At 40.2% G+C, this 14,046-nt stretch overlaps 1 protein-coding gene across 3 annotated transcripts in view; it reads right to left on the bottom strand.

The window, feature by feature from the left end:
* The window catches only part of LOC139344312 (seizure protein 6 homolog), a 90,319-nt gene that overhangs the window by 20,332 nt on the left and 55,941 nt on the right, over positions 1–14,046 (bottom strand). For all 3 annotated transcript variants that reach the window (XM_070982372.1, XM_070982370.1, XM_070982371.1), the window contains one exon: positions 6,596–6,788. In XM_070982372.1, the coding sequence (XP_070838473.1) occupies positions 6,596–6,788 (193 nt within the window). The remainder of the gene's footprint in view (positions 1–6,595; positions 6,789–14,046) is intronic.

Here is a 14,046-nt window from a genome sequence, read left to right as displayed (position 1 = left end):
TGTGTTAATATGATTCAGGTTATTTGGTGTTTACAGAATTAAAAGTGGGCGACAGCAGTTTCTAGAGGCTGTTTGGTGGGAGCCTGTCTATAGAAATTTACTTAGATGCTGACTGTTTTTGTTTTTTCTCACATCCAGCCGCTTCGTTCTTATCAAATTGAACCCTGTTACTACAATATGCACTTTGCATAAAAGAGGCAGAGGTGGCAAAAACCTGTCAGGATATAAAATTACTAAGGAAATTGAAAGTCACAACATAATAAGGTTGTTGTTTTTTTTTTTCAGACGGTTTAAAACATGCCTGACCCAATCTAAACTGTCCTGATAAAGTAAACACCAGCTGTTAAAAGATTTTGACACAGGTCCCATGGTAAAAGATCCAAAGGCCTCTCTTGACATCACAACGCTTAGAGCTGGAGCAGCGGTCATGTAGAAAGCAAAAGCTGACACCTGCTAGACAAGCTCATTCGTCCACACACACACACACACACACGAATAAAATATTTTCGGTTCTGAGGTTAACCAGCACAAAATAACATGAGACGATCTGCATCAGGTTTCGGATTTGAAGTGCTTTCATTGCAGCCGCTCATTTGCAGATGAAAAACAAACACTCAGGTGAGGTTTCTAGCATTACCTTGAAGCTAAATTGGATATTCAAATGTTGCTCTATCAATCTTTGAACTCGAGGGAAAACAGCCCTAAATGTATAATGGCCATAAAGGCTTGTGAAACTGCCCCCATCTACTATGTTTTAATCTACTGACTGGTTTTTCTTTTACACAAGCCACTGGTTTCCACCGTAATGAAACACGCCTTTCTTTTGCAGTAAATCAGTGAGCCACAGGGACGAGGTACGCTGCCCCTGGGTCATCCATTCAATTCATAGTTTATCACTAGCTCCAATGAACCTAGTTATTGCCATTATCATAGCAGCATTTACATCCCTATTGAGCATGCAGTGGGAGAGCCAGAGGCAAAAATTGAGGAGCCAGTTCCTGAAGTATTAAATTACGTGCTGCCTCCATTCCAGTAGATGTGGTGCTGGGCCATAAAGTCTGATTGTTTTGCCATTACAAATAATAGATCCATGGTGCAGACAGCCAGGAAGATTAGCTGATGGTACTATGGGGCCACAGGAAACAGCTGCGGAGCTTATGTCTTTAGTTAGTGCTTCCTTGTAGAACGGAACAAATGGTCACATTGGTGATACACAGGTAGACCTTCAGTTTTACAGCATGAATAGTTTGGGATATAGCATTTCAGATAAATTTCAGCTTTTGTGCAGTCGGAAAGGTGTCCAATGCAGACAGGAAGTTGCAATGTATAGATGAATCACAGACAGCTGATTTAAACAAAACACTTGTGTGTTAAGTGATAAGTAGACGGTAACATTAAATAGATAAATGAGAGTCCTAGTGAAAGAACTTGATGTGGAAATGATGCATCACCTCACTGCCTTACCATATTTCTTTCCAAATTACACTGTTTAGATGAAGAGGGACATCACAGGTCAAAAGACGGAGACAATGCTGATATAAATGCTAGAATGTCAATGTCAAACATCATTTATATGTGACGTGTATTGGTACTTTGTTTAATGACGTTTTAAAATAGGGTGTCCATAAAAAAAGTGAGGAAAAAATAGACAAAAGCCTTTTGGATTTAAATGGCAGAGTTTCAAGTTAGAAAGTTGTGTTTTATGTGTAGCTTGTCATAGACAATACATAATCATAAGGCATCTGAACATGGGCTAAATGTTTTTTCAGTTTATTTTTGTCATTTCACAGTTCCTGTTCACAAGAGTTCAAGAGGAACACATCCTGTCTCTCTGTCTCTCTTTCTCTCTCTTATCCGTGCAGCGGCAATGGATTTGTTCTGCCGCTTCTGAGGAGAAAGTCTTTCTGTCTGTCTTGCTTCCTGCCCTTTCTCACCTATCTGAAATTCAGGTTTTTAGCATCAACAAATACGGAACCATGAACCTGCATTTTGGATCCAATAACGAGTTATGGTTTCTTCAGCCGTCTGTCAAAAGTTGCCGCGAATCAACTTTCGGAAATCATTTATGGAAGGAAAACATTTCCTGAAAGAGCCCTTGGTTTGACTCCTGCATTCACTCGCACACTCCTGCCATTAATGAGCCTTATTCTGCTGTATGCACATTTCTCATTCGCCGGTGTACTTCAAATTCAAAATGCTACTCTTCAGCCAATAATGGACAAATATTGTTGACTTGGGCAAAATAGATGAGGTGAAGAAGCCAGAAATACTAACTTATCCACCACATTTGGGCAAACAAATAAAATGCATTTCAATTTGGGCCTAATAAACTGTTGCTCTGCTGTGCAAGTGTCGCCCGAATCCCTTCAGGTATGGAGAGCTGGAATGAGATCAAACCTGGCAAGGTGAGGCCAGGAGATAATGAAATATGGTGACAAAAAACAGAGCACAAATAATGAATGGATTGTCAATTGTTATTCTTGTATTTAATGGCAGCGTATTTGGAGAATGTCATCCTCTGTGTGTTAAATCAACACTTAGAGAGTAAAATGTGTTTCCAAGGAGAGCAAACTCTGTGCTGATGACTTCCCATCTCTAGTCAGTCGCTGTTCAGGGGCGCCGAGATCACAGCAGTGCTGGAGTTTGCAGTGTGACGGTGCGACTGTCACTGTATCCAAGCCTCATGTCCTGGCTGTGCACCAAAGCATTACCTTTTAGAGAAAGATCAATAGTGTTGTCTCTGGGAAAGTGATTCAGTTGTAGAAAGCCAGACCATAGTTCTTCCATGATATGGCCTATTGATATTTATGTGGTTGGGTTAAAAACTCGATTTTAATGGTCATTTACTCAATAAAGGCTATTAAAGAGAAATAACTTTGGACCAGAGGCGGCATCTCATCCATGCTGCTGAGAAGTTGTGGCAAATGGTGGATCACTGCCAGTGGCAGGGGTCCCCTGGCCACCTCACTTGTCAACCCAGTGTATTAGTTACAGCCAATCAATAATTCCTGTAAAGCATTACTGCCATTAGCAAACCCATTGATTATGCTCTCTATACTTCAGAAAATCCTGAAATGACAATTCAGGCTCATCGGTTAAGAGGTCAGACATGATGGCATCATTAAAACAGCTAAATGACAAGGAGGCTGTGCTTGAATTCCACCATAAATTGAGTTTAATCTAAAATGAAGAAAGTTCATATTTGGGAGTAAAATGGGTCTTGGGTTGTCCACATTTGCATGTGCAGTGTTAACATTTAATTATTGGTACTCACAAGGCTCATGCATACAAATGATTTTCCTTATTAAATGAATGACAGCATTCATTGACCCCTCTGTTTAAAAAGTCATAATATATCTTTTCTGGTAGAATCAGGGTTGAAATGAAGTTTTTCCCTCACCTGCCACAGGCTGCTGAGCATTTCTATCGGCTACACTTTTTGTCTTCCACTTCTAAAATATGTGCAGAACTCTTCAGAATTTTAAACAGCGTCAGTGGCACCTTAAGGTAGACATATGGAATAAATTATATTGCCTCAATTCCTGACTATTCTTAAGAACTGATATTTAAAACAATGTTTATTAATATAAGAAAAACTTATTTGCCATGGTGCCAACATTCCCTCTGTATTTGGCAGGTGCTAATTTTCATTTCCTGGTTAAAATCAAACTTTAAGCCAAAAAGTCTTTTCATTGCCGTCGCTGAAATGTACAAATCGTTATGCTTTGAGAAGAGAGGTAGAGATGTCATTTCCCTGCTCTGTATTCAGTTTGCTCTTCTGGGTGCTAACTCTTTAGGATGAAGTATCCTCTCAACATGCTAGCGTGCATTGTAGCACACCAAATTTTACAGGTTCAAACTGCAGCCAATCCTTATTATAAGCATGTGCAAGTATAAGAATGCACATTTTCATTTACATTGCAAGTTCATATCTGTGTATAACCAGTAATATTTGTGTCAGCAATGGAAATGCTGGTGTGGGCTGATTGTGTGCGTATTGGTTGTTTACACTCAGGATGTAGTAATTTATGTTTGTGCTCTGTTACTTGCATGCATGCATTTGTTCATATACTCTAGCTGTTACTGTGGCTGTTCCCGCTCCATACACACCAGCAGGAAAACACACCTATGACCATGCTCCATGTGTCAGGCTCACTGCTGATGTTATAGAGGCATCCATCAGTGTGCCATCGCAGGCCGAGCCAACACTGTAGCAGATATTAATTACCCTGAGCTGAGATCCATCTCTCCACAGTTCTGTCTCCTTCTCCACGCTTGTCCAATCACATTTCTCACAGCCCATTATAAAGGACAAGGTGATACTCTGCTTACCAAGGAGAGGAACACAAATTGAAATATCTTCTGTGTATCCAATATGTCTAGTCTCCTCAAAGTCTGCTCTTTGCAGTTTTTCTCATTAGTGTAACTAAATATGTCCCATCATCCTCTAAAACAAATAGGTTGTTTGGTGGACAAGTAACTTTGCACGTCTGACTGCGGGGGTTTTATCTGACACTACTGCTGGCAACAATTACAGTACCGGAGGACGTCTATGTGTTTTCTATGGGTTTTATAGGACCATAATAACTGATATCATAAGGAGGCCAGAAATATCTGCTGTCACATCAGACACAACAGGATGTAGCAGGACAATTATCTGAGCTGAGCCTATATTAAGATGAAGCCCTCTTTGTAGACTGAGCAACCCAGAGCCACTGCATTCCTCTCTTTCAGCTTATCTCAACGTCTGGTCTGTGCTGTCACCATCATCATTATCACTGTCCAATAAATGACACTTTCTGTCCTTTCTGTACCATGGTGCAGTTATTACCAGTGTCCGACTCTCACTTACGGATGTCTGGGGCACATTTTAGAGACTAGCATTAAATTTAATAAGCAATTCAAATATATTTAACGCATGCTTTTGTGCATGTGTGTGGCTCTGTGGTTTACTTGTTCATTAAGATGTGTTTTAATGGGACACAAGAGGTGTTTTCTGACAAACTTAACAAACAAATGACTACAGCCAAATATATATTTGGCTATATTAATCAGAAATGCCTCTGTTGGTCTCTACAGCATAGATCATTACAGCTTTTACTATTTTATCAATACATATTTTATTTAACTTATTAATAAGAATATGACTCATGCAAAGGGTGCACCTGCACACATAAATGCACTACTACTTAGAACTACTTGGTTATTCATGTTTTATATGAAGCAGCATGAGCAAATGTCATGTCGGTCACAAAATATGCAGCAGCCAGCAGTTTCAATTAATAATATGATGGCCATCGGCAGCCAGTATATTCTGCCTGCCGACCCCTCCCAGTATCAGGTCCATAGTGCAGTGCGACTACTGTGCCTATCTAACAGTGAATGTAGAACGGAGGAGCAGATGAAAAGGCCTGTTTTAATAATACAAAAGAGTCAAAGAAATAGTACACAGTGTCCATTTATATTCATCAATAAACATTTCACACACAAAATTATGCTGAATAAGATTAACTGAAACGCGAAGAGGAGAACTGAAGGAGAAAAGTACACCTACTGACAGCGTAATATATTTCAACCATTTGCCGCCATCTGTCCCCATCTATGCATCACCCTGTATAATCTGCTCTGACCCCTCGCTGTCATCCTTCAGCCTGACCACACACCAACATTCACACATCCAACAGCGCCGGGTGATTTATCCCACGTCAGCAGCACTGTTTTGATGGTCGCTTTCATTTTCGAGCTGATGAAAGTGCTACAGTAATGTGGTGGAATGAATGCTTTGTCCACCAGCTTCCACCATCAACTCAAATCGATGGGGCATGTAATTGGTGGCCACTTTGTGTGATTGCTAAGATAAACAGACATTGTTGCGGACACGGAAGATCAATGTCACGCACAAAACAAGCGCGAGAGAGGGAGGAATTTATGGGCCATCAAATTCACCAACATACAGTAACTATCTCTGTGGACAAATTTTGGTGCTGTAACACTCTTTCAAGAACTATTTGACCACTTTTAACCGTGAATTCTGTATCGTTTTAACCTCTGCAAAGGCCACTGTAAAAACTAAAAAACTAGTGAATGCGTTGATACCAATGGCAAGCTATCTTCCTTCCTGCCATGGACTTCTGAATGACAAGCATGGAAAAAGCCTGTTCACATCATGGGGCATATGATTGCATTTTCTTGTAAGTGTAAATTGCAGTCAATGTTTTGGAACAGAGCATTTTATTGAAAACAGACCTTGTTACTAGTAAAGTGAGCATGACAGCACTTTGCTGCAGCAACAGCTCTTCCCACCACATGAGAGGAAAAGTCTTTACATTTCTGTGAAGAAAGGTTGTCTCAAAACCCAAATGACTCTGCCTTTTGTTCTTGAGGCCGACCCAACCGAATTCAAAAAGTGCTGAGAACAAGTACAATGACCGAGGAGAAATGTCAGCATAAAGGCTGGTTAGTGTTCCCCCGATGTGGCATTTACATATTTAACGTACATGCAATTTGAATACACTCTGAGGTCAAACTAAGCAGTTGTTGGACAGATGGCCAGTTTGTGTAACGTGACAGCTGAGCTATCATGGCACTGACTCACCTTGGTAATGCAGCAGGATGAATCCAGAGTTGTGCTGTTGGTCGCTACGAAATCGGATGGAGATCTGGTTGCTCCAGCTGCGAAGCACGAGGCCCCTCATCAAGACTGACTCGTTGGCAAGGATGAAGGCTTCTCGGCCACCCGTGTCCTCCACTGTCACCTGCTCTCCCTCCAACACGCTCACATTAAGCACCTAAAAAAAACAAAAACCCAGAGCATGCCATATGATTATAGGCCTTTATAGCTGACAGATTTACCCTTTGCAAAGGGTCTTTGTAGAGTAACACCTCACACAAAAAAATTATCAAAGCTACCAGTCAGTGCATTGTATTTTTAGCACTGTTAGAATGAGCACATTTATTTGCTCTTTGAAAATTCACTTTTAACACTGAACATAAATAAAATCACACTGCACACAAACCTGGCAACTAACTGTTGACTTATGAGGTCTCAGTTCACATCACAGGGGATCTTAATTCAGCACCACCTCTGTTTCCATTTAAAGCCAAGTTTAGTCTAATGATGTTGCTGTGAAAAAAATGGGTCACCTACTGCGTTGCTTTGCTCAGGTGCCTACACACACTTGCAGAGGGATCCATCTGGTTTAGTGATGCCTTTGTTAACCTGCTCCCAGATTGTAGACATGCTATTGAGTCTGAGTTGGTCACTCTATCCATGTTTTTTTACATGATTGACTCATCCTATTTCTGTGTTCTGCATGTGCCTTTAAGCCACTCTGACAGCAGTTCTTTACGTCTTCAACAGGTTTGAACAGCATCTGCAGCTAAATCTGGTCAGGGAACCTCCAGAGGATTGCATGCAGTTAAACTGTCTGAATAATGGAGTACTGACACATTTTCATTCCCCGCAGAACTATAGAAGCTTAATGTTAATCCAACAGCAGGTCATGGTTATTATTCTGTATAATAAAAATAAGTTTTCACCTTGTGTTTGCTGGGCAGTCTTAAATAGCTTTGAGGTTTGGTAGATTTTTAATTAACACTAATCCAGGTTGAATCTTCTTATCAAATCCAAATGAAGAGACAGTGGGCAGGACAGGCACATTGTGCAGCATTTGCAGGAAAATGAATTTGGTCAGGTTGGCTAACCGTCACTCAGTCGAAGGAGAGCCGACAACAAGCGCAGTGGGGCTAATGGACACTCTGAGACTGAGCTCAGAGGTGGCTTCTTCCTGAATAATCCATGAAGTCAGCCACTTTGATTGATCTGATTTTCATCACAAGCAGAATTCAACACAGCACCATTCTGGAGGTTTTCTGACAAACTGGCAACACAGAGAGCGAACAGTACATTAAAATAGTCAAACAACAGATATTCCTATGTTGTGCATGTGTGTTAAAAATTAAAAAAATTAAAAATAAAAAATCACTTCTGTACATTTTAGTCCAGAAATCATACATCTTGTCATTGTGGCTTAGGTAGTTTAGTTATTGCATGAGCCTTAAACAACAGTGTCACAGTGAGTAATAAAGGAGTGTCACACAAATTTAGAATCCCTGTTTCTCTGTTTCTCAAGGGCAACGGCAATGACAAAGCCTTAGGCACAGTCCCTTTTTTCTCTCTTCTGCCTTTTTTCTCTGAGTTAATATGGAGGGCTTGGATGTTTTGCAAATCATGTTACTTTGCCTACTTTCTCATCTACTAACTTAACTAACTAACTAACCTAATTCACCCCACAGTGCAGCACAGTAATTTCGCCACAATTTAACATTAGTACTTGTGTATCATATTCAAAGAGTGAAGTGCGAAGACTGAAATGTTCCTAAAGCCCTCCATGGAACTAGTGGGGAGCCTGTTATCTTTGCTCCAGACTGTCCACCCCCTGAAAGTATAGGTCGTCTGTGCAACAGCTTAATACGTAATGTAATTTACATACATATCTAAAATTGCATAAACATTTTTATTTTAACCTTAACCTTACCAAGTAGTTTGGTGCCTTAACCAAACTGCAAGTGTTTCGCAACGTTAACCTCATGCTTACAACTGTGACTGTTTCACAAAGTTAAATAGTAGTTACCGGGTGTAAGTCCAGCTCTGTGAGTACATTTGCCTGTTGCAAGCATGCTCACTATTAAAGAAAATTAAAGCTATCCTATCATACACATCTGGCAATTTGTTTTATATGGAAGCGTTTATTCTTGGTGCAAACCAATAGAAGAAAAGATTGAGAATCAAAACTAAATTTCTTATATTTTCATTTGTTTTCATTGCATTAATGGAATCCTTAAAAATTATTTATATGACTCTCCGACTGTCAGATGTCATGATGTTATTTTTGTCCTTTCATGTTTTTGTTTATTTTTTTGTTTTCAACTCAAGAAAATCATTTTTTCATGTTGGCTCCTGCTGACATAAAGTTGTACTTTTTTTTATCCGTCTGGACTGATGTACTTTATGCTGGTATCATTCAGAGCTTTCTCCTCTGACTCCACTTGGGGCAGAACATTGGCACCAAAAGATAAGAACATATTACATCTGTACAAGCCAACTTGGTTGGCTCCCTGTTCTGCATTGATTTTAACATTTTACTGCTGACTTTCAAAGCATTACATCGCTTTGCTCTATATATATTGCATATATCGCTGATTTGCTGACTCCTTACATGCATTGGTGTCACCTCAGACTGATGGATGGGGCTCTTCTACTAACTTCAAGGTCTCGGGTAGTAACCAAGGGTGACCAGGCTTTTGCAGCAAGCCTCTGGACATCAGAACACTTTGCTCATTGCAGATCGCACAGGCCTTCTAAACACATTATTTCATACATAAGAGACTGTAAATATTTAATGTGTCTTCTGGCTGTGTTTGCGTCCCCTTAATAATTTATATGACTACATGGTGGCTTTTAATTTGTCAGTTTCAGTTATTTACCTATTAATTTTCATTTATTTCATAAATTGAGATCGGTCTGTTCCATTCTGACCATTCTTGTCAGTGATGGATGCATTTTTGATCATTGTAAATCTTGATTAATAATCGTATTATTATTATTATTATTATTATTATTATTATTATTATTATTATTATTATTATTATTATTATTATTATTATATTCATACTGATGTTCATCTGGTGAAAATCGCAGTCTATTGATTATTTCCTAAGCAGGCAGGTGTTTTTGGTATTGTGTCCTTCCACTGCACAGTGTGCACTCTAATATTCAGTGAGGTCACACAGATTGTGGGTCTGTGACCACTTGGTTTACACATACACAGGGAGGCTCATGAAGGACAGGTGAGCAGATAGTGGACGGTGAACATTTGGACTGATAGATAGTTTGGCCCCAGAGGGCCCTATCATCTGTCATCCACCCTGGGACCTGTCAGTGCAGCCAGCAACAGCTGTCCTACCTCAATTATGAATCATTGGCCATGTCAGGAGACATCAGACTACCTTATCTTCGCTAGTGCTGCAGCCAAATGCCCAGAGGGACTTCTTTGTCACTGTCACACACACACATACATGTACGTGCACGTGCACGTGTGCACACACACGCGGATGTTCCTCTGGACTGTAATGAGAACAGGCTTATTGTAACTCCTAGCTGGAATCTCTGCCTCAGCAGACACATTTTGCGGGGCTGGGGATTTGGCTGACCAAGCACACTTCTGCACCAACCACAACATTATCAGAGGATGCCATCTAAACATTGTGCTGTTCCATTTTGAGAATTGTGTTGAGAGAAGAAAGAATGTCTGTTTAGTGTTTTTTTTTTAACCCAGCTTATAAAAGGAAAGCTCTAAATAATGCAAGAAATATGAGACTGTCCTTTGGGTAGGTGCTCTTTGACTTCAAGTGTTTCCTTTTTTCCTTGAACTACTCCAATAATATTTCCTGAGCCCAATCAAAATGAGAGCACTGGAGGACAGAGGGTCATCTCTCTCCCCTAGCCAGTCTTTCCAATCAAACCGCTATAATGAACAGACCATCCTGCAAAGCCACAGGACAATCGACAGACCTACAGTAGAACTGGACTCAGAATACAAAAGATGGGGGAAAATCTCTAAAATAAATGTTTCAAAGATAACAATATTTGCAGGATTGAGTACCTTGATCTTTCTGTGTTTACCGTGACCTTTGTCAAACAGGGTGCTTCCAGTGTGCTGCAGTGTTAAACTATCTGAGTGAACAGTGAGCAGAGGTGAAGATCCATCTTATCACATCCAAACAGAAAGCAGCCTGACACGGCTTTTAATCTGTAACGTGAGTCACGCTGGTATCTGACAGTGAGTCCCACATAAGAGATAAACTAAATAATCTGTATTGCGCAATTAAGGAGTTATTGTCTACTTAAGAAAAGAAGAGAAAAAAAAAAAATGCTAATAAAAACGCAATTTGGGCAAGAGAAAATATTCCTCCTGGCGCTCTGAAATACACAATCTGTCAAACATGCTGGACTTTTTACACATGGCATGTAATCTTTATTCACTCATTTATGAATTTACGCCTACGTACACAGTGTGAGTTAACTGTCCGCAGAGGCTGTCTCTCCCTGATAATTTACTGTTGAAAACATCTGGTGGTGCTCCGCTCTGAACATTTACACTGACTCACAGGAGCCATTGCCGATGCAGAAATGAGCAGTATGTAATCAAAATGATCCCACTATACATGGAAATTAAATGACCCTGCTGCTGGGGGCAATAAATCAACAGCCACTGGACTCACCAGCTGCAGCGTCATCATTACTGTGATAAAACGCATATCGTGGAGCACAATGGGAGTGTACCTACCTCATCGTCCCGAATCTGAGGCTCACATTTGAATAATTTCGTACACCACATCCATTGGTGTTTTTGTGTATCTCCTGATAAATTTGCGCACACAAAAAAATAGTTCTTCCAGTGCTCATTATATGAAAAACGCTATCTTAATTGAACATTCACCTCTATATAAAACAGCCAAGGCCATTTCCTATTTGCTCTGCTGTCTAAAACAATGGATCCTTACCAATCAGCAAAAGCTGAACGGTAATGAGAATGTGCCACAGCCAGTGGCTGAATACAATACTAACTTGCTCATTGTCACTTATGTTGCAGTTAAGATGGCCCATTTTCTGCTCTGGAGATCACCATATGCCTCTATAGTGACCATCGTCTCAAGTATTATCCTTTTTCCCCTCACAGAAATACACATTAAGACGCTCAACACTTCAAACACGTACTTATTACACTGATAGATAATAGAGTACTGACATATTTTAGGGCAACATCTAATAAATCAGCCTCACTTTCTGAGGTGGCTCTTGGGCCTTAACATCTCAGTTTATTTGCCTTAGTGTTCATTTTTGCATTTAAATTCATGCATTGCTGATTACTCTCCATATTTCCGAGAACGCATCTTTACTCTCCCATCCTCATCATGACACTGAAAGAGCTGGAGAAAACATAGCCTTCTGCCAGACAGTCTTCTCCCTTTATGACGGCTAGCTGGGCGGAGGAGCAATTAGTGTCACCTGAAAGCATTCCTCTCGGGGTGGCTAGGCCCCATGAAAACTCATTTCAGCAAAGCTCTGACACCCTAAAAAGCTCATCAAGATCAAACTGGCCTTCTTTATGTCCTGCCTTACTCCCCCAAGGCACGACATGATGAAGGCTTCCCTCTGCCTCATCTCAAGTTGATTAAAGGCAGCAAGCCTGTCTTGGCCTCCATTACTCAGTCAAGATCAGTTTCTCTGGGACAGAACGGCTACATGTTGTGTCATTTGTGCTGCTGGGGACTAGAACCACAGAATAGTCAAAATGTGCATTACCTTGTTAAAACACCTCTTTAGTACCGTGTCAGAGGTGAGGAGGAAGGATTATAGGCATCACTGTAAATTAAAAGGGAACTGTTTGGCTTTACAAAAGTGTCGAGGCTTCTCTCTGGTGGAAGTTTCATAACACTTTCTTGTGGCCCTTTCATCTGATGAGAGCGCTAGCGGTCACTGAGCACCAACAAAACAAATTTAATTCTCTCCCTCAGCCACATTCGGCCAGGGTCAATGCCATGTGCATTTTGCTTCTTTTGTAAGAAATTCTCGAATTAAAATGAGTGCAGGGATCAATACAGCAATTCACCCAGCGCTGAGAGGAGACTGTGTATCAAGTGTTGGTGCTGCTTATTAACATGACTATTGATTGGAGTCAGAGGAGCGTGGTCACAGAGGCAGCATCAAATACCGATCGTTAACCCTCAAGCCGGGGTTAGCTATAAACATTGGCATGCTCTGTAACGTCTCAATCCTTAAAGGGCCACTTCACTGATCCACCTTGACAGTACTTTATCCCCACCTGAGGCGCGAGCACATGGAGCCTTGAGCTCATTAGATGGTTGGTTTTAATTTGCTTTTTTTTTTTTTTTTGAATCGTCTGAAACAACATTCAGTCATTTGAGGATGACAAACTTGGAAGCTGTAATTTTCCCCGCTGAGACTCAAGGCCTTTGCTTATTTTATTAATTAAAGCTTATAAATATGAAACAAAGAAAAAGTTTGGAGTTCTCTTTTACCTGATTGACAGTTTTACATTTAAAACTCTTAAACTTAAAACTTTAACTGGACTACTAGGTTTGTAATCTTCCATCTTTGTTACGATATTACATTTCCTTATGACTGAAATCCTGCTTAAACATTTTTTGTCACTTATTGTTTTAATCGATATAATCAGGAGAGTATAGATAAAAAGATATTAATGAGAAAATGAGTAGGGATGCACCAGTGAGACTTCTTCCGTCCCGATACTGATATGGGCTTTGGTTATCAGCCCATACTGAGCACCAATCTGAAACCAGTGTTTGATTAATGAGCTGTATGCCTCACTGTGTGGAAGGAATCATTCTTTTATGTTTAAGGCAGCATCAGTCTTGACTTCAACATTAGTTTCCAAACTTTGTAAAAGAAAATGTAACAAGTATATACACAGATATAAATGTAATGACTTGCTCTTTATTAGAATGATGGTATCTGATAGCAGATGGACCATTGTCACTATTGCCTGATCCAGCTGTTTGAGTCACTATACTCAAATATCATCATTGGTACTGGTGCATCTCTAGTATAAAGATATTAGTACATGCTCTTAGTACACGATTGCATTCTATTTTTATTCATGTTTTACACAGCGACCCAACTTTTTTGGAATCGGGCTTGTAAGTCAAGCTATAGTTGTGTTAAATCATTCCTGCATTCTGTTAATTTATCCCCTGGTTCAGCACAAGAACTGATTGATACGGTAGAGGAGCTAGACAAATAGAAAAATGAGCAATGAGAGCGGGATGGAAATAAAAAAAAGCAAAAGAGGATGAATGAGTTGTGAGAGGGATGGGGAAAGGAAAAAAAGAGTTGTACAGTATTGACCTCAAAATCCTCTCTCACCATTTTCTTGAATGATGCTGCTTTAAACCTGTCAGAAGATGGAAGCACTCCCCCAATCAGGCTTTGAAGCAGTGGGA

This window comes from Chaetodon trifascialis, chromosome 16 (assembly GCF_039877785.1).
Source record: "Chaetodon trifascialis isolate fChaTrf1 chromosome 16, fChaTrf1.hap1, whole genome shotgun sequence".
NCBI lineage: Eukaryota > Metazoa > Chordata > Actinopteri > Chaetodontiformes > Chaetodontidae > Chaetodon > Chaetodon trifascialis.
This window is presented reverse-complemented; position numbering and strand designations above follow the sequence as displayed.